The sequence below is a fragment of the Aspergillus sydowii genome, assembly GCF_001890705.1.
Source record: "Aspergillus sydowii CBS 593.65 unplaced genomic scaffold ASPSYscaffold_17, whole genome shotgun sequence".
NCBI classification, from domain to species: domain Eukaryota; kingdom Fungi; phylum Ascomycota; class Eurotiomycetes; order Eurotiales; family Aspergillaceae; genus Aspergillus; species Aspergillus sydowii.
Genome location: NW_024467875.1, coordinates 558,237 through 585,103, shown reverse-complemented (window position 1 = coordinate 585,103; position 26,867 = coordinate 558,237). Strand labels below are relative to the sequence as shown.

General features: G+C 49.8%; 11 protein-coding genes across 11 annotated transcripts; 4 read left to right on the top strand and 7 right to left on the bottom strand.

Annotated features, from left to right (window-relative positions):
* Window positions 1-158: 158 nt before the first annotated feature.
* Window positions 159-2,738, bottom strand: ASPSYDRAFT_163352 (uncharacterized protein; the record flags this gene model as incomplete). Its single annotated transcript, XM_040843157.1, has 5 exons — window positions 159-233; window positions 281-896; window positions 1,173-1,959; window positions 2,012-2,498; window positions 2,577-2,738. The coding sequence occupies 5 exons, from the start codon at window positions 2,736-2,738 to the stop codon at window positions 159-161; spliced, it is 2,127 nt and encodes a 708-aa protein (XP_040697019.1).
* A 246-nt stretch (window positions 2,739-2,984) lies between these two features.
* Window positions 2,985-3,483, bottom strand: ASPSYDRAFT_551375 (uncharacterized protein). The gene has a single exon (XM_040848987.1). The coding sequence runs from the start codon at window positions 3,353-3,355 to the stop codon at window positions 3,038-3,040; it is 318 nt and encodes a 105-aa protein (XP_040697018.1). The 5' UTR covers window positions 3,356-3,483; the 3' UTR covers window positions 2,985-3,037.
* Window positions 3,484-3,612: 129 nt separating this feature from the next.
* On the top strand, window positions 3,613-6,870 carry ASPSYDRAFT_95033 (putative zinc metalloprotease; the record flags this gene model as incomplete). The annotated part of the gene is made up of 3 exons (XM_040853067.1): window positions 3,613-4,504; window positions 4,558-6,629; window positions 6,685-6,870. 3 exons carry the CDS (start codon window positions 3,613-3,615, stop codon window positions 6,868-6,870), a joined length of 3,150 nt encoding a protein of 1,049 aa, XP_040697017.1.
* Window positions 6,871-7,049: 179 nt separating this feature from the next.
* On the bottom strand, window positions 7,050-7,948 carry ASPSYDRAFT_51343 (mitochondrial 54S ribosomal protein bL34m). Its single transcript, XM_040848274.1, has 2 exons — window positions 7,761-7,948; window positions 7,050-7,690 (listed from the first exon to the last, which is right to left on the bottom strand). The coding sequence occupies exons 1-2, from the start codon at window positions 7,823-7,825 to the stop codon at window positions 7,345-7,347; spliced, it is 411 nt and encodes a 136-aa protein (XP_040697016.1). The 5' UTR covers window positions 7,826-7,948; the 3' UTR covers window positions 7,050-7,344.
* Window positions 7,949-8,293: 345 nt separating this feature from the next.
* ASPSYDRAFT_62370 (uncharacterized protein) lies at window positions 8,294-8,827 on the top strand (the record flags this gene model as incomplete). Its single annotated transcript, XM_040850115.1, has 1 exon — window positions 8,294-8,827. The coding sequence occupies one exon, from the start codon at window positions 8,294-8,296 to the stop codon at window positions 8,825-8,827; it is 534 nt and encodes a 177-aa protein (XP_040697015.1).
* Window positions 8,828-8,951: 124 nt separating this feature from the next.
* On the bottom strand, window positions 8,952-10,731 carry ASPSYDRAFT_1164865 (zinc metalloprotease; the record flags this gene model as incomplete). The annotated part of the gene is made up of 5 exons (XM_040840154.1): window positions 8,952-9,308; window positions 9,363-9,555; window positions 9,629-10,375; window positions 10,444-10,626; window positions 10,717-10,731. The coding sequence occupies 5 exons, from the start codon at window positions 10,729-10,731 to the stop codon at window positions 9,076-9,078; spliced, it is 1,371 nt and encodes a 456-aa protein (XP_040697014.1). The 3' UTR covers window positions 8,952-9,075.
* A 652-nt stretch (window positions 10,732-11,383) lies between these two features.
* ASPSYDRAFT_51341 (translation initiation factor eIF2 subunit gamma) lies at window positions 11,384-13,382 on the bottom strand. Its single transcript, XM_040848273.1, has 3 exons — window positions 12,601-13,382; window positions 11,557-12,543; window positions 11,384-11,473 (listed from the first exon to the last, which is right to left on the bottom strand). Exons 1-3 carry the CDS (start codon window positions 13,131-13,133, stop codon window positions 11,443-11,445), a joined length of 1,551 nt encoding a protein of 516 aa, XP_040697013.1. The 5' UTR covers window positions 13,134-13,382; the 3' UTR covers window positions 11,384-11,442.
* Window positions 13,383-13,442: 60 nt separating this feature from the next.
* On the bottom strand, window positions 13,443-15,619 carry ASPSYDRAFT_188331 (putative 60S ribosome biogenesis protein Mak11). The gene is made up of 2 exons (XM_040843602.1): window positions 14,332-15,619; window positions 13,443-14,278 (listed from the first exon to the last, which is right to left on the bottom strand). Exons 1-2 carry the CDS (start codon window positions 15,253-15,255, stop codon window positions 13,715-13,717), a joined length of 1,488 nt encoding a protein of 495 aa, XP_040697012.1. The 5' UTR covers window positions 15,256-15,619; the 3' UTR covers window positions 13,443-13,714.
* Window positions 15,620-15,915: 296 nt separating this feature from the next.
* Window positions 15,916-20,660, top strand: eaf1 (MYB and HSA domain protein; the record flags this gene model as incomplete). Its single annotated transcript, XM_040850114.1, has 5 exons — window positions 15,916-15,959; window positions 16,041-16,184; window positions 16,295-19,188; window positions 19,248-19,405; window positions 19,461-20,660. 5 exons carry the CDS (start codon window positions 15,916-15,918, stop codon window positions 20,658-20,660), a joined length of 4,440 nt encoding a protein of 1,479 aa, XP_040697011.1.
* Window positions 20,661-21,679: 1,019 nt separating this feature from the next.
* On the top strand, window positions 21,680-23,287 carry spp2 (spliceosome ATPase-activating subunit SPP2; the record flags this gene model as incomplete). The annotated part of the gene is made up of 1 exon (XM_040853066.1): window positions 21,680-23,287. One exon carries the CDS (start codon window positions 21,680-21,682, stop codon window positions 23,285-23,287), a length of 1,608 nt encoding a protein of 535 aa, XP_040697010.1.
* A 340-nt stretch (window positions 23,288-23,627) lies between these two features.
* On the bottom strand, window positions 23,628-26,672 carry ASPSYDRAFT_95026 (U3 snoRNA-associated protein UTP13; the record flags this gene model as incomplete). The annotated part of the gene is made up of 3 exons (XM_040853065.1): window positions 23,628-26,362; window positions 26,422-26,449; window positions 26,499-26,672. 3 exons carry the CDS (start codon window positions 26,670-26,672, stop codon window positions 23,628-23,630), a joined length of 2,937 nt encoding a protein of 978 aa, XP_040697009.1.
* Between the last annotated feature and the right edge of the window lie 195 nt (window positions 26,673-26,867).

Here is a 26,867-nt window from a genome sequence, read left to right as displayed (position 1 = left end):
CGCATACTACTTCTGGAAGAACATTAACAACCCAACACGCTATCAAAGATATACATACTTCAATGCTCTATATACATTATAAGCCCTTGGAAACTCTCTTGATCTCCGCGATCGCCTTCCGTCGATAGTCCGACTCTGCAAAAAGTGCCTCAATCAAATCAACAACTTCGTCGGCTGAGAATTCGAGGGACAACTCCCCCTCCACCCACAGAAATTTGATGTCTGCCAGCGAGCTTTCGAGTATGTTAATTAGATACTGAAACTTCAGCCAGTTCCTCACGTAAACGGCAGTCATGGGTATTGATTCGGCGTTGTCCGAAAACTGAGGAAGAAACAGATCTTCTAGCTTTGATAGTTGATTGCAGAAGGAAACCAGCTTCTGAGACTGCGACTCAGATATATCACCCAAATCCTCAACATCAATGATGATCTTGTCAGTTACGGTCGATACCAAAGAGCCAATGGCTTGTAGCAACGCTGAGTGTGAGAGGATAGGTTGCCACTCCTTGTAAATATCCCGCACCCGATCCACCGTTGCACTCACAGCGTTTTCACAGTCCCCAAGAAAAGGTTGTTCAGAGCACTGACTGAACCCCTGCGCACCATCTAAGAGGTCAGTGAGTATGGTTCGCTGTGTCTGCATTTCTTTGCTATACGCCAATTTGCCAAACTTTTCCAGTGCATCGATGTCGCCATTGAGCCTTGAGAGCTGATGGTCATCGGCGACTTGGCGGACTTGATCCGAGAGATATAGACTGTCATTATAAAGATACATCTGACCCGCATTGAGCTTGATGCCATAAAACGACGGCGCTGTTGCCTTGAACATAGCAAGTATTAGCGTTGGCAAAGCAAGAAGGCCAGCTCCCGAGGACGATACGAGTGTGTTAGAGTGCCTGGTTGGTGTTCTGTGTTAGCTGTTGCTTACTCAGTGGGTTGATTTAACCAAAACATACGAAGGTTTGGATATGGTCTCAGAGTCTGAGATTTGTTGCCGGATAATTCGGATAATAGAATCAGGCACATCAGTAATTGTATAACTTTCCCTCAATGTTATCTCCTTGGGGTTGATTCGGGTGCCTGCTTCATTGCCATTAACAGGTTCCGCAATTGTTTTCTTCGGCTCGACTTTTTCTGCTGGGGCTTGATCATCTTCATCGTCCTCTGCCCACCCCCAAGCATCCCTGGCTTCATCTTCATCTGCGTCTGGAACATCCGGCTTAGTAGCCTTCGTATCGTCCGCATCGTCCGTATCGTCGTCCAAACCCCAGGCGCTGACATCTTCGTCGGCGTTACTTGCGGTTTCTTCTTTCTCGTCGTCCCAACTGGCGTCCCAGTCATCCGAGGCTGAATTATCCAACAGTACCTCGTCCGTTTCAGAAACCTGCCTCTTTTCGATTCTTTCTACTTGCCGTGGGTCCCAATTGCTCGCGGCTAGCACTTGTCGAACCTGGTCTAAGGAGTCAACTCTCCGCCTCATCAGCCATAAACGCGGGGCTTGGTTGGCCCAGGAAACCAGTTCTTCTTGGCCATACCAGCCAAGTGATTCTATGGTTTTGGTGAATTGGAGGACGTGGTTTAGGGTGGCTTCAAATTCGTCCAAGCCATCAAGTTCCGTAGGTATCGCAGACGACAGCCAGTGAGATATAATCTTCGATGAAACCGCGGGGATGAAAGAGTCAGAAAGCGATATTAGGATGGAATCGGGTAGAGAGCGGCGAAGAAAGCTAAATATCCTAGCAATATAGCCTAGGACGTCTGAAACCGAGGCAGGCGATGGCTCGGGATCGACAGCAATTGATGATTCCTCGACACGGACTCCATGACTATAATTATCCACATTAGGGAGCAATACTGGATCTAGAATCCCGAGAAACAGGTTCTTCTGGAATTTGTCGCTCGCTGCAGGTAGTTCATCCAAGCGAGCTAGCGCGGAAATGGTCTCTTCCAGAGTGTCGACTGTCCCTTTTTTAGTAACGTGCTCCATCGGCTAAGACTGTAAACGACCTACCAGAAACTGACAGCGTTCCCTGCTTTTGGTCAAGCTCCAAAAGTCTGTTCCAGCGACTATAGAGCAGGTCCACAATTTCTCGCCGCATTTCCGCAAGGGTTTCCGACAACAAAGACGTTACGTTAGCATGTTTGAAACAGCTGTCCAGGTTTATGGAACGCTCGATCGTCTCTAGATTGTCGATTGCAGCCGTAATTTGGCCATTTTGGCAAAGAACTCGTGTGGCACCAAGTCGTTGACAGAGATTCTGAACCTCTACCAGCGTGTCCGTCACAGCCTGGTTGAATACTATCTCTTTTTCGACTAGGTCAACTTTTGCGGCTGCATCCTCAACCTTTAACTGTAGCGGCTTCGTGTTTTCATGCTGCTTTACAATTTCCCGTGCAGTGAGCCGAGACCGTTCGAGGTCTGCATGAAGCTGTTTGGCTTGCGAAATCCAATCGTCAATAGCAAAATCATTATCTCGACTTAGCGAACTTATTTCTGTCTAATTATCAAAAGAGTCAGAAAACTATTGATAGCCAATACTTGGGTATTTAAGACCAGAGTTGGTCACATCTCCTACCTCCACCTGGTCTCTGGCCTGCGTAATAAGCTCCAATTCTTCCGAAATCGCTGACGAGGGAAACTTTGCTGCTACAATATTCTCTGAATCCGGATATGTGCCCTCAGCGGCGAAATCCAAAAGAGCCGTGCATATCTCATTCTCCGATGGTTGAGTTGCCATGTTGAATCGTGTCTTTTAACGTGGTTCGATTCCGAGGGGGCGATACCAACCACATGGGACGATGACGGTCAATGTATGATTTCAAGAAAGTCCCAGCGCAAAGTATCAGTAAACCACCGGGCTTGAGCAAAAAAAGCCTGCTTGGTTGACCAGCGTCAAGGTGAGGAAGGAAACAAGCTCTCGAACCATAGTAGCCATGTGACTGCGGAGCTTACCGTACTGACCGCTTTCCCCAAATTGTCACCAAACAAGGTGCATTTTGTGCCTCATGGAGGGGTTCTTTCAGCACCGCCGATATTTCATTCTCGGAGGCCCCAGAACACAAATTCTTCGGATATTTTGTTTCCGAGTGCTTGAAGGGTCGTTATTCTCAACCCCGTTGGAACGGTGATCTGGAAGACAAACGAAACCCTAACTGCGCTCCGCTTTCCCGGTCCGACAACTACCCCTCCCCATACAGCAATCATCCGCAACAACAGAGCAATCACAATTTTTATTAGTATCAGGGCTTGTCGTGTTGGCCCGTATCCTCTCGCAAAGCCTGGCTTTGGCGCTGTTTGCTCGAACACTGTGAGTCGTAACCCGATACATAGAGAGCACCCCGCCATTGCGCGCATTGCATATTGGATAAGCTCACATAGAAGCTTGATGTACTATTCGAATCTTTTCTATTAAGATTTTCTTCATTTTTGTTTCGCTTTTAGCGATCATGTTGTTCGCTAGTTTAATTTGAATCCTATTTTGGCTAATAGATTAAACGACATATCCATTATTCAAATAACTAATCTTCTTCTCATCCAGATTTTGCCTCTCTAAAACGTCTACAACACCTCTAATTCCTTTAAATATCCCAAGTCTCTTGATATTCGCCAAAATGCCTGCAGTTCGCTCTAGCCATTTCAAGTTACTTCAAAAGTTCAAACCAGACTACTCGCCTAGCGAGTTCGTCCAATATGAATCGCAGAGAACGGGCATGACGGTGGTTGTCATTGATCAAAAAGGACCTAAAGTGAATGGATATTTCGTTCTGGCGACAGAGATCCATGATGACTCCGGTGCTCCTCACACTCTCGAACATCTTGTCTTCATGGGATCACGGAACTACAGATACAAGGGATTTCTTGACAAACTTGCCACGCGATTCTACTCGAATACAAATGCCTGGACAGCCACAGATCATACAGCATACACTCTGGACACAGCGGGCTGGGAGGCCTTCTCGCGCATGCTACCTGTCTACTTGGAACATGTGATTGCACCAACCCTGACAGATGAAGGCTGCTACACCGAGGTTCATCATATCGATGGCACTGGTAACGATGCCGGTGTTGTGTATTCGGAAATGCAGGGGGTCCAGAACAATGCTGCCGAACTTATTGACTTGGAAGCGCGCCGCTTGACCTACCCTGATGGTGTAGGTTTCCGCTACGAGACCGGAGGAATGATGGAGCAGTTGCGAGTCCTCACAGCTGAGAGAATCAGGGCCTTCCACCGTGAAATGTACCAACCTAAGAATTTATGTTTGATTATCACTGGCGAAGCCGATCATGCGGACCTGCTGGAGACACTGGATAAATTCGAAGACACCATTCTTGATGTCATCCCAAGTCCAGATTCTCCATTCAAACGACCCTGGATTGATTCAAAACAGGCTCCTCCATTGTCACAGTCAGTACTCAAAACGGTAGAATTCCCCGAAGAAGACGAGTCCTATGGAGAAATAGAGATTCGTTTTCTGGGCCCAGATTGCACTGACCCTGTGCAAAGTAAGTTATCAAATTTTCCAATCCTGTTTGAACGAACGTTGACAACTTCGTAGCCGGTGCTGTCAACATTACCCTACTCTACCTGGCTGGCTCATCTGCGTCTCTTTTGGACAATATTCTCGTCGAAAAAGAGCAGCTTGCAACGGGTGTCTACTACGCTACGGATGATCGTCCTAGCCTGGAAATTCGCTTCACTTTGACCAGTGTAGAGACGGAGAAGCTGACTCAAGTTGAACAGCGATTCTTTGAAGTCCTAAAAGAGGCGATGAATAAAGATATTGACATGAACTATTTACAAGAATGCATTGATCGCCAAAAGAGGACATGGAAGTTTTCCACGGAAAGCTCCGCCTCATCGTTTGCAGAATATGTCATTTCAGATTTCCTCTTCGGGAAGAAGGATGGCTCGACCTTGCTCGATGTTACTTCTCTGAAAGAGTACGATATTTTGGAGAAATGGACGCAGGTTGATTGGCGCCAATTCATTCGAAGATGGCTCGCAGATGCACCTCATGTCACAATTCTAGGAGTCCCTTCTTCAAAGATGTCCGATACTTTAAAGAAGGAAGAGGAAGCTCGTGTTGCGGCGCAAAAAAAACAGCTAGGCGAGGAAGGCTTGAAAAACCTAGCTGAAAAACTTGAAAAAGCCAAAGCCGAGAATGACAAGGAGATCCCGACAGAAATGCTGGAGAGCTTCAAGATACCTGGAATAGAATCCATTCATTTTGTGGAAACCATGACCGCCAGATCCGGGGCTGCTCTACAGCTTGGCCGTCAAAACAACAAAGCTCAGCAAATCGTGGATGCTGATGGGTCAGATTTGCCCGCATTCATTCACTTTGAGCATATTGCTAGCAGCTTTGTTCAACTATCTGTTCTCATCTCGGCTCAGTCTGTGCCAGTGCAGCTACGTCCGCTTTTATCTGTGTATATGGAGGCTTTCTTTAATCTGCCTGTCGAACGTGATGGTAATACCATCAATTTTGAGCAGGTTGTCGTCGAATTAGAACGGGACACTGTCGGGTATACAATAGAGGGTGCTAGAGGCCTCGGTAACTCGGAAATGCTACGCATTTCCTTCCAGGTTGAACTAGAGCAGTACAACACAGCAATTGGCTGGTTACAGGAGCTTTCATGGAACTCAATCTTCGATATCGAAAGGCTCAGAACCATTACAAACAGACTTCTTTCCGATGTCCCTGATGCTAAACGAAATGGCGATGACATGCTTGCAGCTGTCCATGTTATGGTTCACTATGCGGCCGAGTCCATTGTCCGCGCGCGCAGCACTCTAGTAAAAGCACGATACCTCAAGAGAATTAAGAAGCTGTTGGCAGAAGAACCGGAAACGGTTGTTTCCCGTATGGAGGAGATCAGAGATGCTCTATTCCAATTCGAAAACATTCGAATCCTCGTCATCGCTGATCTTGAGAAACTGCCTCACCCAGTCTCAGCCTGGAAGCCGTTTGTTGACCGGCTTGGTGCTAGTAAACCTCTCAAGCCCATCACAGCTAGAAGGTCTCTACTCAGCCCAGCAGGTCAGAATCTAGGCGGAGAAGCGCACGTCGTTCCCATGCCTACTATCGACTCATCCTTCGCCTATGCCACAGCCCGGGGACTTGACTCGTACGATGACCCCAAACTTCCCGCACTCCTAGTGGCTATTGCGTATATGAATGCCGTTGAGGGCCCTCTCTGGGTTGCCGTCCGTGGCAAGGGACTGGCGTATGGCACAAACTTTGCATACAACATCGACACAGGGTTCGTCAACTTCGATGTTTATCGCTCTCCAAATGCCCACAGGGCGTTTGAATCAAGCAAGGATATCGTAGAGGCGCATCTCTCTGGGGAAATTCCGTTTGACCCGTTGATGCTTGAGGGTTCAATCAGCAGCATCGTGGTCAGCTTCGCAAACGAGCAAGTGACCACTGCCTCTGCGGCCCAGGGGAGCTTCATCCGGCAAGTTGTGCGGGCTTTGCCCACGGACTACAAGGAGAGAATACTCCGTCAAGTCCGCGACATTAACGTCGAGGATGTCAAGAAGGCGCTGCGCGAGATCATCCTTCCGCTTTTCGCTCCGGAAACCGCCAATATTGTGATTACCTGCACGACTGTGCTTGAGGAGGTATGTTCTTATATATAAGAGATTATCAATAAAAATTACTAACAATCACTATTAGGCCATAGAAAAGGGTCTGAAGGAATCCGGGTTCTCTCCGAGGGTGCAGTCGCTGAAAGAATTCGAGGACGACTATGGACTCAAGATTGGAGATGACGAGGATGACGATGACGATGACGATGACGACGAGGAGGAGGATGAGTCCGGGTCGGAGGAAGACTCTGAAGATGATGATGACCACCAGTAATGTTTTATGACTCGGAATGTGGATGGATTAGGATGGCAAGTATTAAGACGGCCCTTTGTATAGAACAAAACTGTCCTCACAAGAAACGCAATCTTGAAGAAGTTGCATGCCAATAAAATGCTGTATGTAGTGCTCCGCTCAGTTGTTATAGACGTGGCTTTTGGCATTGTAAAGTGAAATCCATACATACTCTTGATTTCTATATTAACATATGATACAAAGAGGACAGCAGACCCTCGGCTTCTTTGGAGGAATCCAACAACCCAATACCTCACTCATCGTACCTCAGTTTCCCAGATGAGGCAGGCGAGTGAGGTTTGTAGGTCTCGTCAACAAAAACCGAGCAGACGATTCAACAGGTAGATATACAATAATCCCATCCCATCCATCCATCCATCCAATCCAATCCAATCCGATTCAATCCGATTCAATCCGATCCACAAGCCTTGAAAAAAAACAACCAAAGAAGAAAAATCACCAACTCATGCTCTTCCGGCCCTTGTCCCGCCGCCGGGCAATAATCTTTCTCCCGGACTTAGTCCTCAGCCTAGACAGGAATCCATGACGGCGTTTCTGTACCCGGCGCGAGGGGTTGTACGTGGAACGCCTCCCAGCTAGAGAGGAACTAGCAGAAAATGAGCGGGATTGCTGGGCGATTGCGGAAGTGACTGGGGCAAGTGATTGGGTCTGTTGTGATTGACTTGGGAGCGCGGGGAGCGTTGGTCGTGTGGGAGCGATGGTTGACGTTGCGAGGGAGAAGGGTCGGGATTGTGGCGCGCGTGAGAGCGAGGTGAGGGGATTGAGCGCGGGCCTAGCTTGTCTGTAAGGAATCGGCTGTCAGTAGGCTGTTTATTTGGTGAGATATACGGGTTGAGGCTATTGCGGCGTACTTCGTTATCGAGGCCGTAGCTGTCCTGAGGGCAGAGGGAACTGCCCTGCACTGGAGGCAGAGCATTGTTGGCTAGTGGTATGAAAGTGGGATCACAAGGCTAATCAAATCGTGGACTAAAGCAAAGATGACGGGGGAGCCTCGCTTGTGAGGAGGCGAGTTGTTTACTCCAGACTGGGTTGGCTGCTTAAAGGTTGAACACGAAGGGTCAAAATTCGGTGATCAACTCCAGCTCCGGCGTGCACGTGCCATCTCCGACATCGAACTTTTTTTCGAAGTCCGCAACCCATAAACCTGCTACCATACCATATCACTCAACTTATACACAGGTGGCATACCCAATTATAAGCCGCTTTTATTGACATATCTTCGAGTCTACCTCTCACTATCGCGGCCCCACCAAAAGTCTGTATCCAAAGGCATTTTCAACATCCCAACTGCCGCATCTACAGACCTCAAACCCCCCAAACGGCAAACGCCGCGAAAAAAAAAAAAAAAAAACCAGCGGTAAAAGGTTCAAAAAAGCAAGAAAAGATGTCCGCGCAAGATCCTACCCCACTACCACCGACAACGGTTCTCTCATCGAAACCTATCTCCCAGTCTATCGCACACGACTTCCTGGCCGCATACTTGGACCGCGCAACCACAGACCCAGCGTTACAACCAAATGCCGGAATTAGTGAGCACGGCCCTGTATCACGAACAACGGCTGCAGCGCCGAACATCATTTTACATAATCTGAAGCGCGTGCAGGCCGGACTCACTGGGGAAGTGTTAGGTAGGGATTTGGCAATTGCGGAAATGAAGGAGGGTGCGCAGGCTCAAGCTCAGACACAAGATGGAAATGATGAAGGGTCATGGGAGGACAAGAAGCAGTTCGAGCGGGAACAGGAAATTGAGGGAAATGGTGTCAACGTCGGAGGTGAGGAAGCCATGGATGTGGATGATACCGAGGCTGCGGTCGAGGGGAACGCGGCGGGGACTCTGGACAAGGAGGAAAGAAAGAAGCTGAAGAAGGAAAGGAGGAAGGCTGAGAAGAAAGCGAAACTGAAGGAGACCGAGGAGTAGAATCTCCGTTATGACGGTTCCGATTTACTAGACTTACTTGGCTCAAAAAGCATAAAAGGCGTATATCTGGGTATAGGGCTTCGAGGTTGACTTAATTATTTCGTTAATTTATTGGATGGCATATTTTATCTCGTTCAATTTCTTTTGCTGGTAATGTAACGTTCGATATTCAAAATAAGTTTCCTTGTTGCAAATCTCAACAAGGTGAAATAGAAGGAATAGATTCAACGATTCACTATGCTATCACCTTAGAGTTCTCGGTCGCTAGCCTTGACAGGCTTTTCGTCATCTTGATTCTTGTAGTCCGTGACCTTTCCACCCTCCCAGCCTAAAGCCTTGAGTCTTTCGGGGAGAATGGGGTGAGAGTAGTGGTAGCTGGCATACATCCAGTCCGCATCCATGGTGCTCAGGTTCTGGATCTGAAGCTTGAGGAGGGACTGGGAAAGCTCCTCTGAGTATCCAAGGTTCACGGCAAATGCGTCTTTAGAAGGTTAGCATTCAGGATCAACCAAACTTGATATATTAAATTACGTACCGGCTTCAAATTCAAACTTGCGACTAAGGATGTTCATCAGGAGCTTGACGACAGCATCCATGGGGGCAAGGGCATCAGAAAACAGGAGGAATCCGATCATAATGGGCTGCTCATGGTGGAATCCAAATGACTGGTAGAGAGAACTGTTGTTCACAAAGGCTGAGAAAAGCGCGAATATGTAGAACATGTGGAACTGAGTTGAAGGTCAGCTATGGGCTCTGCGGGTTTGCATGATTTGGTAGCAAGAGTGAAAAGATCAAACATACTTGAGCAATACCGAAAAGCTTGGTGGTGTGACTAAGGCTCCAATGGCCCAACTCATGGCTCAAAACAGCGACAACTTCCTCGGGCTTGCTCTTTTCAATCAGTGTATCATAGATAACGATGTGCTTCTTCCAGGGGAGACCATAGAAATATGCGTTGCTGTGTGCGCTCCGCTTGCTTCCATCAATAACGTGCAGTTCCTGGAGCGGAAAGTTCAGCTTCTTGGCCAAGTTCTCAACACCAGTCTTAATCGCGCCGGGCTCGAGAGGAGATAGCTTGTTGAACAGGGGTAGAATGACAATCGGGTAAATGGTAATGGCGAAGACTTGAACGAAGACCCCAAACAGCCAGAGGTAGTAGAAGCACGAGTTGCCGGTCTTTTGAACAATTTTGAGCACAGCGCTGATGATGGGCGCACCGAGAACGATACCCAGCATTTGTCCCTTTAGCATGTCGGAGACCCAGAGCTTGACCGTTTGCTTGTTGAAGCCAAACTTCTCCTCAAGCACAAACGTATTGTAGTAAGAAATCGGGAGAGAAAGAACAGTACTGATCAGATTGAACCCAAAGATGAACAGCAGAGTCTGCGGGATCTCGCCCTGGAACCGAGCCGGAAGGTATCGTGCCAACAAAAGACCGCTGACCCCCCATAGCTTGGGGAGGACATCACCGTAGATAAACGCAAGATTCTGAATTTGACCATATAGACCGGAAAGAAAATTGAACTTGGCCTTTGCGCGACCATATGACTAGATTGCGAGACAAACAACGTCAATCGATATGGGCCGGTTTCGATGCGATACAATTGAAAGCTTACCTGACTCTGATCATAGACCTTCTGAGAGACTTCGGCTTCAAGCACCTTTGGGGGTTTAGTGCGTTGTAGAACCTTGTACTGACGTAGCGACAGAAGTCCTTCAAGGATAAACTGTCCCAGCGAGAAGCCGACGAGAACGTTCTTCCATGGGAAGAGAGGGCGGTCCAGAAGACGCGCCAGTTGCTAGAATAGCCACGATCGTCGTTAGGAATTTGCATCAAAATCACCACAAAAGGCCTTTCGAATAGGCACAACTGAAGAGCGAATACTTACATCAAGTACCCACATCGTGAAACTGACAGCACGACGGCGGGAGGTATTTGCAGGGTGTTGTGTTGTGAAGGACAAAGGACAGCCTGGAGTGATGCAGCCTTAAATATTAGTCACCCTCAGCTGCAGATCACCACGGCAGGTCGCATCTACAAGAACTTAAGAAGTCACCTCGGCATGGTACTGTTTGAGTTCTATACGTATTCGGACTAGATATTTAATCATTGGTAATGGCACTAAAAGAACATCGATTAATCTCATCTAAGTTCGTTGCATTTCGTAATCCCCTTGGATAGCTCGTCTAACTGTCCATACAAGTCGAAATCAAGAATGCGATATAAACAAGTTTTTCCCACCCCTGAAACAGAACAGCGTCGTAACACTCGTCAAAAGAAGTGGCCGTCTCTACTGCATCCTTCTGCCTGTCCTTTTGATCATCCAATCAACCCGCTATAGATAAGGCGCCCGTGTTTCTCGAACCGTTCAACGGGCCGACCTGCATGGGAGAACCCCACGCGTTCTTGTCTTTGAGCTCCCAGCGGGCAGAAGAGGTGACAAGTGGACCTTCAAACGTTCTCTATTCGACATGACGTCTGATGTGCTCATTATAACCGCAACGCCTCCCCCCTTTCGATATCGATTGCCAAGTTTCCCTGGCAAAGACGGCCTCATTTTTCTTGTAATCCCCTCCCGAGGCCTGACCTGAACTTGGCATCAAGTATCCTTATCTTAGTTGACAATCGGCTCAAGGGTGTTACCACTATTCACGGTTAGATAGAAGCATCCTCAATGAGGGTTGGGGCAGAGCTGTAGGGCCCTCAACGCAGGGACAATCAAACTTACGCGACAATATTGGCCCAACCGATGAGACGCCAGTGCTTCTCGATTCTTCGACTAATGGCAATCTTCTCACCAACTTCGGTACAAGNCGGGCTAGTCAAGCTCAGCTTAGCAGCATCCGCCTTAACACCAATAACCTTCGCACCAGTAGCCGTGGAGCCAATGTTAACCATGAGAACTTCGTTCTTAGCCAACTTGGCAACCTTAGCCTGCTTGCCATCGGCGGTCTTGACACCTAGAAGTCGGCGCAACAAGAAGTAGTTAACCTCGAGTTCAGTGTAAATGGCGGGCAGGCGTCCCCGGTGGCCAAGGACGAAACCGACCAGACGATCAGCACGGCAAAGTGTCGGGTCAACACGAGTACCAACACCGATCAATCCACCGGGAACAGCGAATTTCAAGTCATTGTGTTCGGCGAAGAGCGACACGACACGCGAAAAGATGGGGCGGCATTGAATTTTGCCATTCTCATCCTTGGTGACCAGACCTGGTCGAATTTCGATTTCATCATCCACCTTCAACACGCCAGTCAAGATGGAACCACCAGCAACACCACCCTTTAGCTCATCAATTTCCGCACCCGGTTTGTTCACATCGAAAGATCGAATAACCATCATGTGAGGGTAGGCTGTGAAATCACGAACAGGAACGGGGATATGTGAGACCAGGTACTCGTTTACGGCATCGATGTTGTACTTGAGCTGCGCGGAAATCGGAATGATAGGAGATCCATCAGCGACTGTTCCACGGATGAACTTGAGAATCGACTGGTAATGCTGTAAGGCCCCGTCTTCCCTCATCAAGTCCACCTTATTTTGGAGAATGATAATGTGGCTAAGCTTCATGATCTCAATGGCAGCCAGGTGCTCCGAGGTCTGGGGCTGAGGGCAAGTTTCGTTTCCGGCAATCAAAAGAAGAGCAGCGTCCATGACGGCGGCACCTGACAACATGGTACTCATGAGAATATCGTGACCGGGGCAGTCGACGAAGCTGCGTTGAACCTAGGTTAGCGACCTCTCACTGACTTGGACGCCGGGTACTACATACGAAACGTGTCTTAAGAGACGGTAGCGGCCAGAGCATCCGTCTCTCTCACAGGGTGGGTCGACCTCCTTCTCACTCTTATAACTCTTGAAGCATGTCGGCCGAGGACAAGCGGGGTTGTCGCACTTGTAGATTTTCGCGTTGGCGTAACCCAATTTGATGGTAATGTTTCGTTCCAACTCATTTTTGAACCTGACAGTCTGGACTTCTGAAATAGCCTTCACCACCGTTGACTTTCCGTGAGCGACGTGACCGATGGTGCCGATGTTGATCGTAGCCTGGCGGGCAATAATTTCCGGGGACAGGGGAGTTAATGTGGTCAGGTCGAGGGTGTCTGGGTTGGGCTGCTCCGGTAGCTCTGGTCGTTTCGGCTGAGACGCTGACGGTGTAGAGTCCGACTTCTTCATCGCGGACTTAAGGGGCTTCTCGTCCTGATCGAGAGGCTCTTGGTCTTCAATGTCATCGTGACCGTTGGCATTCAAAATCGGGGAGCCGTGCTGAGACTCGTCGTCTGAAAAATCACCGTTGGCAGCCATGATTGCACTCGACAACGGAGCTCGGAGGAAAAAAAGGGGTATAGGAGAGTATGGAAGCGTGGACGTCAAGAGGTTGTTCGATGAAATTTGCTCGTTTTGCAAATCACGGAGGCGATACGATCTTTAGGCTTGCACCGAGTTTAGTGGGGTGTTGGATTTGTGCAGTGGAGAGCGAGTAGGCGGTGGGCGGTGGCAGTTGCTTTCTTTGGACAGCGTTTCCCAGCTTGGGCTGCCTTTTTTTTTTTTTTTTGGCGATCCTAGTTATTATGAGATAGCTGAAGTTATAATTTTCTTTAAATACCATTGGATGTTTTGAATTTATATGTATTCTTTCCTTTTTGAAAGGATTGTTGTTGGTTGAGTTGTCCCGTAGACGGTGACTTTCCGTGTGACTCACTCCGTAGTATATTTTCATGTCCCGTCGTATCGTATACACAGGTATGAGATAGTTTGATTCGAGGTGGCCAAGAATATTGAATACACCTTTGACACTTTATACTCATATTCATAATTTACACTCTTAACAAACACGAGTTGGGTATATACAACGGACTCATTGGTAGCAAATTTTTTGCTCACCATTATTCATCATCACTGCTCTCACTAGACTCCTCTTCACTTTCCTCACCAAACGACTCAAAATCGTCGGAAGTTGAATCTTCGTCCGGCATCATGACGAATGCCTTCATGCAGGTAATTCGATTTCCTGTTTCATAAGAGTTCAGAAGACTCCCTACTTGAACATCCTTTGTATCGCTGGACTGTCTTGCAGTCGCATCGCGCAATTTGGATCCAAGCAATCGCCAAACACGAACGACACCCTCACTATTTGCCGTAACTACCACAAAGTCATGGCTTTTGGCACCTGGCTGCCCTACCAGGTTTAGGAAAACGAAATCTTTAACTCTTCCTGGGAATCCTTGAGATTTGCCTCCAAGTTGGGCAACTGGCTCGGCGTATGGAATGGGCGACTCATCACCCTCGTCTGGGTTTCGTAGCTTTTTGGTTGAATAGAAAATGACTCTCCCATCTTCGGTCGAGACGGCGACCAATTCATCATTGTCCCCCGAGCCCAGAGAAACGTACTTTATTTCATGTAGCTTGCTTCTGGGGCTAGGGAATATCCTGCAAATCGGCGTCGAGTCCTGTAAACTGGTTAGATCACTTGACTAGGTCACCATGGCGATGGTGAACTTACAACCCCAAACAGTACCGCACCCCATTCAAAAGCCACCGCAAACTCCTCTCCTTTTGTGTTCCACACAATCTTTCTCCCTTCACCAGTGCTCCACCTGCCTTCCTTTACGCTTTGAAGAATCTCTCTGTTGAAGTTCAGCACCCCAGCTTTCTTACCCGTGACCAAGTTCCAGAGTCGCATGCACTTTTCTCCTTTCCCCACACTTAGCATGAGTTTCATACTAGGATGCACAGCGAAGTCGTTGACGCCGGATGGAGAGCCCCCGGGGGGCGCGGTATCACCACTGGGCCTGCCCTGGACCTTTGGATGCGGAGCTTTGATGGTGGAAACAACGGACAGGTCTCGGGTTTTGCTAACAGAAATCGTATTGTCCTCTGCAGATGCCAACAATTTCGACCGTGTTGGGAAACTCAGAGCGGTAATGGGAGCCGAATGGTGCAGCAACGCTCCAAGCTCTTTGTTTTTAGGGTTCTCGAGGATTTTATTTCCCGCGAGCGTGGGTACAGTCGGATAATGCTCATTCACCGTTGGAGGGACCGCAGACAGTGTATAGAGGTTGACGCGCTCATCAGTACCACCGCTAGCCAAAATGACCTTCGGCGGCTCAGTAGAATCTGCCTTGGGCAGTGGGGACAAAGCTAAGCATTTAATCGCAGAGGAATGTGCCTCAAATAAGAAAGTATCCACAAATTGAACACGAGAATAATTGTCTGAAGGCCGTTCATTTTCACCTGCCGCAAAGCAGTCTGAGGAGATTGATGCCGTGAATCCATGTAGCACTCGCTCATATGAGCCAGTCACTATCTGAAGGGTGATGGCGGCACCATCTTGTTCGGATAGCGCTGATTCTGTCTCCTTTGAAGACTTGGTAAGTTTCGAGGGTTGTGAGTCCTTGACCGCTTCATCTCTCTTGCGTTTTGCCATCGTTGGGTTTGCACTAAGCAGAGAAATGATAAAAAAGGGTGTTTTGTTGGTTGAAGACTGAGCATCAAACAGCGGGCAACTTTTTTTTTTCTGCCAGACATTCTCGTCTTTCCACGGGCGGTGAGAGAAGCTGGGATGCTCCTATCTTGGCATTGTCGCCCCAGGCATCGATAAACTCTCAAGAAGCCCCCAAGGATCTGATCACTATCGCGTCAACCACATCAAAACTTGATTATCAGGGATACATTAATGCTCAACCGTAGAGTGAATCCCTTTTGTACTCTGGGACGTGCATCTGAATGAAAGACACCTAACTGCTGCGCTACCATGAGATAATACTACGCCGTAAGAAATAATAAGAGTCTCAGCATACCTGTATTCTAAGGTTCCCCCCATACCTGCTCTCGCTGCTCCCGGTACCCCCAAAAAGCTTTCCAGCCAACAACCAACCACAACCCGAACTCCCTCCTCATCACCACGAACTCCCCAAAAATCCCTTCACAGTGCCATCTCCGTGTCGACTCTCTTGCATCGCATAACAACACAACCACATCCTTCTTATCTTTTTCGAGCGATTTTTTCCATCTGGATGACTTCGCTCAATCTATTCCCCTTACTTTCAGCGCGTTAATCGGATGTTGTGTTCTTGAATTAGACTCGATGCTCCGGGAAGAGCTTCTTCGGTCTAAGCAAGATGAGATCGCGTGAGTATTAATTTTTTCCATCGATTAATTCTATTTCTATGCATTTTGCGATTCAATTCCATCGCTCACTAAAGGTTTTAGACGTTGTTTGTTGTCGCGGAAGCGCAAATTGAGCGAGCTCTATTTTGCGACCGTAGGGTACGCGGGCGCGACCGAGACCACTATCGCCGACTCCGCGTATCAGGAAAAGGAGCAAGCATTTCTCGATGCCAACGACATCACAAAGTAAGTCACTTGTTAATATATCGCATTTAATCACCTATGAACGCCTTTTCTCTATTTGTTGGATTTTGATTATTGCTGTAATACGCGATTCCTTGCTCACTATATTCCAGAGGTCGCTATTTCAATGAAGCCACGCTCCCGGCCCTACCTAGTTATGCAGCACCGCTGGCGCGAGACACGAAGGGGCCATCGGTCGCTGCACGCTCCCCAAGCTCAGCAACTTCCAATGCTGGTCCGGCCAGTCCGTCGCCGCGAGATGTCCGTGCGCCTGAAGTTGCTTCCCAAGTATTCTCCGACACTGGTCCCAAGTCAGTCAAGGCAGCGCAAACAGTAGAGAAGCAGTCTCCTCATCCTAGTCCGAAACCGCTCGATACCAAGCATATCCCTGAACCCGCGCCCAACACTACGGTCGACGGATTGCGAAAGCAGGATGATTCAACTGCCGAGGTGGACCATGCTCCGGCTTCGCAGCCTAGCCACAAGGTGGCTCCCTCTGTGCCAGAAACGCCTAGCAGCTCTCAGGACTCCAGCACCGCTATTCCGCCAGCAGATCAAACAAAGCTATCCAAGGCGGTCTCACCAAGGCAACCCGCTATTCCGTCGCCGAAACCGCAGTATGATATGCGTCCGTCTCCCCTTCCGGGACGGCCCATTCAGACCTCCGAACAGCCCTTATCACCAGTGTCGTCCGCAGGGCCGTACTCGAATAACACGCCCGCTCTAACTGCGGCGTCACCAGCTACAAGCCCTGCCGAAGAGACTGCCGAGCCTGTTGGGAAGCCCGCTAGTCCTAAACGTACAGCTGCTACTCAGGGACAATCGAGTTTCGTCCCGACTACGCCTGATGAACAGCTTCGCTTTGAGGAGGCACAGTCTCTCCAGCAAAATGCTCTTTTGGCGAGCCAAGTCAAGGATGGTGCTGGAGTTGGTCCATTGGCAAATCAGGTTATCGAAGAGGATCTTCCGTCGGCTTCAGGAGCGGCAGTTTCAGAGAAAGATGTTGCAGAAACGGCGCTCGGCGATGTATCGTCCGAACTCAAGAAGCCTGAGTCGACCGCAGAAGCTGCAGACGAAGCGAATGCTCAACCTGAGGAACCACCTGTTCAAGCATCGAATCAGCCCGACGACCTCGTTAAAGAAGCCGTGCCAATTACTCAGCCGACAAAGAAGACAAGCCCGCCTGCTCTGGCAGCTCCCCCCCAAGAAAGAATGACGACGAGAGTATCCTCAGGAGCGATTCGACACAAGTCTGTGTCGGAGATCCTCGGCGAGGCCCCGAAAACTCCCGTCTCACCAGTCGAAAAGTCACATACAACCGAGACACCTACCGATATGGGATCTGTGGATTCTGCTGCAAGGATGCGTCTCAAGGACCGACGAGCGCGAGAGAAGGAGAGAAACAAGCTTTCGACTGTTGTTTTCCCCAAGCAACAGCAACATCAGCACAAAAATGGTGCCATGGACCTTATTCGTCAACAATCTGGCGATCTAGCCAGGCTGAATGAGGAGCAGGACTATCTGTTTACCTTGTTCCAGAATAAGGCTTACGCTCCACCTCGTGGAACAGCCTTGGCTGGCCTTCTCTCTTCAGCCCATAAAACTTTGTCGACGAATAATTATCTTCTTGACTACCAGGAGCAGATGGACTGCCGAATTCTACGCCGCATATACGACCTTCAGAATGCTAATAGGTGGCCATTGCGTCAACTGAAGCGTTCCGCTGAGCCGCCTAGGCAGGGTACCCACTGGGATATTCTTCTGGACCACATGAAGTGGATGCGGACAGATTTTCGAGAAGAGCGTAAATGGAAGATTGCTGCAGCGAAGAGCTGTGCTGATTGGTGCGCCGAGTATGTTCAAAGTGACCCTGATTCCCGGTCGATGTTGCGTGTTCAAGCGAGGATTCCACCAAGGGAAATCCACAAGAAGATCGAGCAACAAACTACCACGATGGTTTCCCCGCCAGAGGAACCGGGAAATGAGGCCATGGAGCTATCACACCCTACTCCCGATCTGGTGTCTTCGACCGAGGAGGACTCACTCAGTGAAGGGTTTGCTGATGAGCCGCGGCATGATCTACAAGATACAGTTGCGCCAGCCGCGATTTTCTCGCTTGGTTCCGATGAATTTAATTTCTCCCTGGATATGACCCCGGCAGCACAGAAACTCCTGGATGAGTTACCCATCTATACCCCCGTGGAAATCGCGCCAAATACGCAATTTCCAAACTTCAAGCAGCCTTTAGATTCATCCTGGAAGGCCGATATTCTTCCCGTTTCTAAATACGCCCTAGGGAAGATAACGTTTCACGAGGATGAGCCCGCAAGGAAACGCAGTCGCTATGAGTATTCACAATACAGCCCCGGTTCTGAGCATCCTGTTCTAGACTTACCGCCTGAACAAACCAATGTTGCTCTCTTTCAGCCCGAAAATAAACATATCCGTGACCGTATACATCCAGCCCAACCTTTCAGACCTCCAACTGAGTACCCCATGCCTTCTCTTGGTTTTCTGGAATCAAGACAATCATCTCAGTGGACCTACGCGGAAGACGAGGAGCTTCGCAGCCTCGTCGAGGAATATTCCTACAACTGGTCACTCATATCTAGCTGCCTTACTCCGTCATCTCAGTTTCTATCCGGCGCGGAAAGGCGGACACCTTGGGAATGTTTCGAGCGCTGGGCAGGAATAGAGGGCCTGCCTTCTGAAATGTCCAAAACACCATACTTCAGGGCCTACCACCAAAGGATCGATACCGCTCAGCGCAATGTTATGGCACAGCAACAAGCAGCGGCCCAACAGCAGCAGCAGCAGCAACAACAACAACAGCAGCAGCAGCAGGGTAATAACAATGGCAACCAACAGCCGATGCCTTTGATTCGTAGGAGAGGTACACAGCCCATCCGGGTTGACCGGAGGAGGTCTTCTAAGCATCTGGCACTTCTCGACGCTATGAGGAAGTTGGCCAAGAAGCGGGAGACTATGTTACAAAAGCAGCAACATGGTAAGCATTGAGTCATGCAAATGCTTCGGAAGTAGCTAATCTTATTCCTTCACTTCTAGCCTCCCAGCTTGCTTCGCTGAGAAAAGTTAACGAAGCCAACCAACCAAAACCTCCTATTTCGACACCCGCCGAGTTCAGTCGCTTGAAGCATGAGCGCGAATTGAAACTTCAAGAGAGGCAGGAGCAGTACCGCCAACAAATGATTGCTCAGCAGAGGGTGAGTATTTTGACCTGAACTTCGTTGATGTTGTCTTGTCTAATGTGGTATGAAGGCGAACCTTGCGGCCCGTGCAGGTCAAGTGCCCAACCAGCAACCGATGATGAATGCTCCTGGGCGAACTCCGAACGCGGTTCCTCACAACCCCAACGCTCCATCCGTAACGGGAAACGCACCAAACGTCTTACCGAATGGAGTTCCCGCTGGAGCGCCGAACGGGATGCCGAACGGAGTGCCGCAGGGTGTTGGTATCAATCAGAGTCGGCCACAAGGCCAGGGGATGCAAGGAAATGGTGGGTCTGTAAATGGCCAGATGCCACCCAACCAAATGACCATGAAGATGATGCCACAATCTGGTATGCAACAAAATAATAGCCCCCGGCCGAACATGCCAATGCAAACGTCGCCGGATAATGCCCGAGTGATTAGAGAGGCTAATCGCCTCCAAGAACAACAACGGATTCTGCAATCCAGACAGCAACAACCGCAGCATCCTCTTCAGCAACAGCAACCACCACCGCAGCAACAGAACCAGCAGCAGCAACTCCCACAGCAGACCCAGCCGCAGCAACCGCAGCAGCAGTTTCACACCCAGCCTCAGTTTGTGCCACAGGGATCCAACTCTCCGAACTTGAACATGCCCTCCGTAAATGGCAACCACAACAACCCCGCCATGATGGCAGCACTTCAAGCGGGAGGTGGAATGCAAAGTCCACCATTCCATAATTCCACGGCCCAAGGCGTTTCGACTCCGTCTCCACGCATGGGCCAACCGAACCTTCTATCAAGCGGAGTCGTTCCCACCATCAGCAACATCCAGAGCCAAATTCAAAGAAGCAACCCTAATATGCCGGCGGAGCAAGTGAATAAGTTAGCGACGGATCGACTCCATCAGTATCAGCAGCAACGAATGTCCCAAGTTGCTATGAATGCTGCAGCCGGCAATTTGGGCGTGCAGCCCAATTATCAGGTTCCCCATGATGGGAATTTTCAAACTCCCCAAACTGGCATGAATGGTGGTCAGAATATGCAGGTTCCCCAGGCTCAAGGGTTTTCTCCCATGATGCGTGTACCGCAGCCTGCTCAGCAAAACCGGGTATCTACCGGAAGCTCCCCTGCCATGGGCGTAGTTGTGCCACAACAAAGTCGGAGCGCGACCCCTCAAAACCAACGCAGTGGTAGTGCTCAGACTGGGGCAGTACCGGGTGCGAGCAAGAGTCCCAATCACCCTCAAACTCAGGCTATGGGAACCTGAATATCTTTGGCAAACGCCTTATTACCTTTCCCGTCTCTTCGTTTGTAAATATTTACCTTACCAGCCTTTATTTTCCGTTTTCGTGACACCCCTTATGATTTACAATACCATGACGTGCGACCCTCCCTATTGATGATTTACTCCTCGCCCGCACCGACACATCTCTTCCTACCACGTTCGCCTCTTCCACAACCTCTACCTCCGCATTCATACCCGACCACGTCTTCCCTCGCCTCCATACACATTCTCCGAACACCTATTATTCTTTCATCCTTTGGACCCTTTAGTCCAATCCCGGATTCTGATATGCATGGCCATTCGTCATGTTCCGGGTTCTTTTTCTTTTAATGTACCAATTGTACGGATAGGGCCTATACGAAAGTTTTGCGATGTATTGGGATGAGTGATTGAATAAATCAAACTTTAGGAAAGGCAAAAGCTTGTCCTGTAGTTCTATCAGTAGTGGCCGAACAACATTGTGATTCGTGACCACCCCTCTTCCGAGTCATATTGCTGCCGTGACCATAACTCACTTACGTGTTTGTGACCCCGTATACTGCAAGTTGTAGATACTACTAGTAAGCACAACCCTTCCAAATGGTTCAAATAGTCTCGATGATGAACCAATGCCTAGTAAGCACGGAGTATGCAATCGACATTCCATACCCGAGAAGAGTCTTTATTGTTATTGCGGTGAGGTAACGGACGGTCTTACCTAGGGTTTACAGATAGCCCAGGCGGACGAGGCAAAAGCGATTATAAAAAGGATGCGGCACCTCGGGGTTGAACCGAGCACCTCCAGTTCAGGCTGGCGCGACCGAGTCTCAAGCGCGCGCTTAAAAAACTTCGGCCTATCGCTCAACCTTAAATGCATACCCGGTTCTCGTGTCGCCTCCATGGGTATCCAGTGATAAATGCTGCGCGCATTTGCCTACTTTTGGTACACGAAACTTCGTCTTGCCCGTGCGGTCGCTGCCACTTCCCCTGCCCAGAAATCCAAATAAACGGGCATCTCCATAATGTCCTCCAACGAGCCGCGGGACGGCAACGGACGTGCGCCTGAAGCGTCAATAAAGCCTGTATCACTAACGATAGGCTCCTCGAAAGCCCCGAACAAAAAGACCGCATTTAATATTCAGAGTTCAGGACGACAGGCCGATTCGCCGTCTAATCAACCCCTCGCACGCCGACCGCACCACTCTCTCCATCATGATGATGACGACTCCGACGATAATGGTGGCGAGCCTGCCTTTGAGTCTGTAACTGGATTCGACACGCTCACTGGAAAGACAATAGGTGATACGGAGGAAAAGGAACCGCTGACGATCCCCGTTGCGAGTGGAAATAATTGGCGCGATCGGCCTGGAGTTATCAAGAGGCCCAAGGGGAAAAAGAATCTACTGCCGAAAGAGGTACAAGCTTTACAGGAGGCACAGAAGAGAGGGGAAGTCCCAGGAAATGAAGCCGATGCTGTAGGGCCGAGTATGTCGTATGGGTTGAGTTTTGCTCAAGAGAAAGCTGCGGAGGGAGAAAGTGGCAAGACAACAGGGGAAGCGGATCAGAAGATGGAAGACGCACCGCCTATAGCCGCCGAGAGTGCGAAGCCCCCTACGGAGGATGAACTTGCCTTGCGCGCACTGGTCCGAGAAAGTAAAGGGGAGGTGGAGGGGAGGTCGGACCTTGTTATTGAATCGAAGCGCGCGGACGAAGAGGAGGATGAGTTATATGACGGCCATAATAATGAGACGAAGTCTTTCCGGGCGGATGTTGCTGCTCGGCCGGAGCCCGCCACCTTGGATCAGTACAATGCGATCCCCGTGGAGGAGTTTGGAGCGGCGTTACTCCGTGGGATGGGCTGGAAAGAAGGCCAGACCGTGGGGAAGGGGAACTACAGCGGAGATTCTAGTCGATCGTCTACGCCGCATGTTCCTGCACGTCGTCCAGGCTTCTTAGGAATAGGCGCCAAGGATGTCTCTGGAGGCAAGGCCGAGGTCGAGTTCGGCGCCTGGGGCAAAGCTGCCATGCGCAAGGGGTCTAGAAAAGCTGGCGAAACGAAAGATGGCGAACAGCGAAATACAGAAGGCGTTTACATGCCCGTGCTCATGCGAAATAAGAAGACCGGCGAGACCATCACGGAGGAGGAGCTCTCGGCCATGGCCAAGGAAGCGAAGAAACAAGACGATAATGATGACTGGAAGGAGAGAAGGGATCGAAATCTTGAACGAAGTGGGCGTGATACAGACCGTCATCGGGACCGAGATAGTCGGCGCATAGAATACAATGACGATGATCGGTACGAGAGCCGGCGAAATGGATCTTCGAGAAGGAATCGGAGCCGGTCAAGTAGTGACAGGCATTCTAGGCGACGAAGGTATGACGACGAAGATAGCGACAGACGAGATGATCGATATTATCGTGACCGAGACCGTGATCGCGAGCGTTGCTCTGACCGTGATAGAGATCAGGACCGGGACCGGGATCGGGATCGAAGAAGTCAAAGATATGATGATGACCGGTATAGCTCCCGACATTCGTCATCTAATGGATCTAGCAGGCGTCGGGATCGAGACCGGGACCGGGACAGTGATCGCGATTCTCATCGGCGGCGGAGGTATGATGATAAATGAGCAGAGTTACAGGATGCGGATCTTCAATGGGTTTGGAGTTTGGACCATACATAACATTGGATCGACCGTGCTACAGTGATGGGCGTTAAAAATATTACACCTCCCTTTACGTACGTTATATGCGTTGACGGCTATAATCTTCAGCTGCTCGTTCTAAGACCTGGAAACAAACTTTTCATAGACCTTAATGTAAATGCAATGATGATATGTACTCCTCTGACAAACACCCATAGGTATATACCGTGTCAATCCAATGAAAATGACAGCAAGAACGAGAAATATGTCTAGTCGTACATGACGCCCGTATAGATATTGTTCATCCAACTAACAAATCATTATGTTATGCTCCTAGCATGACCACATCCTTCTCGTGATCAGCTTCGTCGCCGACGACCCCATTCATACCCTGTTGTGTAGGAGCCCCAAGCGCACTAAGACCAACACCACCATCCATCTCTCCTAAAACCCATTCAACAAGGTAGCTCTCGTCTTCAAGCTCCTCAACGCGACGATAATGCCGCTCCGTGTATGAAGCAAGGGCTGCCAGGATATCCTTCATGGCAGCTGCTGCGCGGCCATCAGCACCCCGCTTTACCATACTCGAAGAGGCGAGCTCAATGAACGTTGAGGCGGGGTAAGATCGGAACAAAGCAAACAGGATGCGTTGAGCCACCTTGGAGTGGCGCGCGTTAGTGTTCCAATCGCGGAGGCGAAGGAGAAGGCTGTAGAGGTTTGTAGGATCCAACGTTTGGAGGACTTCATCGATGGAGGGGTTCCCCGTCAGGCTGTTTGCGCGGTCTTCTTTCGGAATTTCACTCGAATTGGGGTCATCGGCCGAGTCGACGGCGGCGTTGAAGAGCGAGAGGAGACGCCCGGGGTGGTTGAGTTGGAGGGCAAGTGTAATAGCCTCACGGTAGGCACCTGCTACGATGTAGTTCTGTAATTGTTGGTCTTGCTCGATGCGGGCCGAATTCGCGTTGACTGCAGCGGTGTAGGTGGCTGACGTCGTGTCGGTCCAGAACGTGACCGTCGAGTCTGCGGAGCCGGATGCGATGGCATAGGGGGAAGAAGATTTGCTAGACGACAATTTGGCATCGGTGCGAGACCCGGATGGTGTAGGGCTTGCCAGCGCCCAGACTCGGTCAGTGTGGTTATCAAGGGTTGTCTCTAGCTCGCCCGTATAGGGGGACCAGACCTTTACCAGCCCATCCGCAGCTGCGGAGGCAACAAGAGGCTTCAGCGGCACGGCTGTGGCGGCGTTTGTCATTGCCGTATCCTCGTCTTCCTCGCCGGTTTTGCTAGACATGTCAGGTGGCGGGAGCCATAACACTTTCAGCACGCTGTTGGTGTGACCTTCAAATGTAAGGAGACAGCTGTAATCTGACAAGCTCCAGAGTTTTACGGTTTTATCTCCTGATCCAGTCAGGATCATGCCCCTGTTAGTGCTGCTTTTAGCATCCGCACTGAGGATTGGGGTGCCCTTGGGGGAGAAACGAGCCGACCAAACTCCTCTCTTATGCCCCCTGAGGACACCCACAACGGATCCATCGTCGGCGGACCAGATTTTCACGGTGCGGTCTTGTGATGCTGAAGCAAACAATTCCGATGAAGGACTCACATCCAAGGCGTTGATGTCCTTGTCGTGGGCTTTGCGGGTGAATAGCGCTTTCGGTGTGTGAGGGCTGCCGGGATCGGTAAGGCCTAGCTTTCCCGTATTCCACCGTTTAACCGTACGATCTTGAGATCCAGTGATAACAAATGGAGGTGGATGGTTCACCGGGTCGTTGAATGCTGGGGTATTAGGCGGTGGTGAGTCCCGTGGGAAGCTGATGGCCCCTAAAGACTCTGCGTGACCTGTTAGGACAGCAAAACACGTATATGAGGATGCCTCTGGGTCGAGGCGCCATAGACGAGCCGTATTATCTTTTGCACCTGTAGCAAGCCAATGACCGGACCAGTCCACATCGATGCAGATAATGATGTCGTCATGGCCATCTAGATGAGCCACATCAGCTCCAAAGTACTCTTGCTTCTCAGATGATGGTCGGGATTTGGATGCCCCGACAGAAACGATTCGGATGCTTTCAGTATTGGTGGCTAAGGCAAGCATAGATCGGTCAGGTCCGACATATGCAAGATCAATAATATCGTCGTCGTTGCCCGAAATGCGCCTCACAATAGGCAATGGATCAAGCTCGGACCCGGGCTTCAAGTTTAACAGAGGCTCAAGAGAATGGAGCCTTATTGTTTGGTCTGCGTGGACAGTCATGGCGAAAGGCATTCCCGGGGTATAATGGATCGCAATGACAGCCTCGAATTCGGGAGCAGCTTCCTGCTCACTCGTGACCTCTCCTCCCCTGTTACAATCCCAAACGCGTAATTTGCCATTCTCTCCTCCAACCAGGCATAGCCCGCTTTCTGCGACAAAAGAAGCTGCTTCGGCACTTTCAAGAACAGGGATTATCCTCCGGGTTTTGAATGTTCGCATATCCCACACTATGACAGTCTTATCTCGACCTGCGGAAAGTAGCGCATTCTCTGTTGATGAATATGATAGACCGCGCACAACTGAAACGTGTGAATCGAGCGACGCGATGGATTTTCTTTTATTCAAATCCCAGATCCGTACTTTACCCTCCTCACTACCGGAGGCGAGTCGAAACGCACCGACGGAAGCGGAATCGATGTCCATAATCTCCTCATTTTCCTGCTCACCTGCGTCTCCAGACTTCCGCTGGGATTTATTCCTCTTCGACGACGGTTTAACTTCATTCTCTGCGACAGGCGACTGAAAGAAACACAACGCCGAAATAACGCCACCATGGCCATGGAAACTGTGCGTGATGTAGCCACCCCGGATATCCCAGACCTTGATTGATCCATCCGCAGCTCCTGTTGCCAGTAGAGTACTTGTCGGGTCCGTTGCAGTCGTTACCACTGGCGCTGTGTGGGGTTTCAAACTCCGAACAAGTTTTGTCTCAAGCGCACGAGTTGTCTCGTCGTGGGGCGTCAGCGAGTAGATTTTCATTGACATGGAACGGGAACAGAGGATAACGTGCGAAGCCGATGGGGTAACTGAGTTTATATTAGTATGCACTTTAATTATGGGCCGGTATAGCGTGGGTGCGACAGACTGGTTAAGCTGGTGATAATTTCCCCATCCTATAACTCGGATTAGCAGAGGTAAAATTTTGGTGACACGAAAGCTTACCCCTTCAAGCGTGGCAAGTTGGTCGCCGGTCTCCAGGTCGACGACAAGAGCATCTTCATTGACACAAGCGACGAGCAGGCGGCCACTGGCATCGAGTGCGGTGCTTCCTCCGGTATAGATGGGACGAAGCGTTCGAGACGCTTCGAACGTCGTCTTAACAATGGCTTTGGACATGTCGGGATGCAGTGTGAATCTTCAGTAAGTAGTCAATTTACCGCGCCATCGTCCGTACGCAAGGGTATCGCCAAATAAGTATAATTGTAAATGTTCAATTCCTCTCCGATCTCGTGGCTCGGAAACTTTTCGATCACTTTTTTTGAGAGATGTTTGCTTTGTTTGCTCTGTTTGAAGCTTCATCAAACCGCCGCG

What these genes read in the sequence shown, in the direction of transcription:
- ASPSYDRAFT_551375 (XM_040848987.1), bottom strand. Translation starts at nt 3,355, where the DNA reads ATGCGCGCAATGGCGGGGTGCTCTCTATGTATCGGGTTACGACTCACA.
- ASPSYDRAFT_51343 (XM_040848274.1), bottom strand. Translation starts at nt 7,825, where the DNA reads ATGCTCTGCCTCCAGTGCAGGGCAGTTCCCTCTGCCCTCAGGACAGCT. An exon ending in GCTACGGCCTCGATAACGAA is followed by an intron (nt 7,691 to 7,760) that starts GTACGCCGCAAT and finishes GATTCCTTACAG; the next exon opens with ACAAGCTAGGCCCGCGCTCA.
- ASPSYDRAFT_188331 (XM_040843602.1), bottom strand. Translation starts at nt 15,255, where the DNA reads ATGGCAAAACGCAAGAGAGATGAAGCGGTCAAGGACTCACAACCCTCG. An exon ending in GTGCGGTACTGTTTGGGGTT is followed by an intron (nt 14,279 to 14,331) that starts GTAAGTTCACCA and finishes ACCAGTTTACAG; the next exon opens with GACTCGACGCCGATTTGCAG.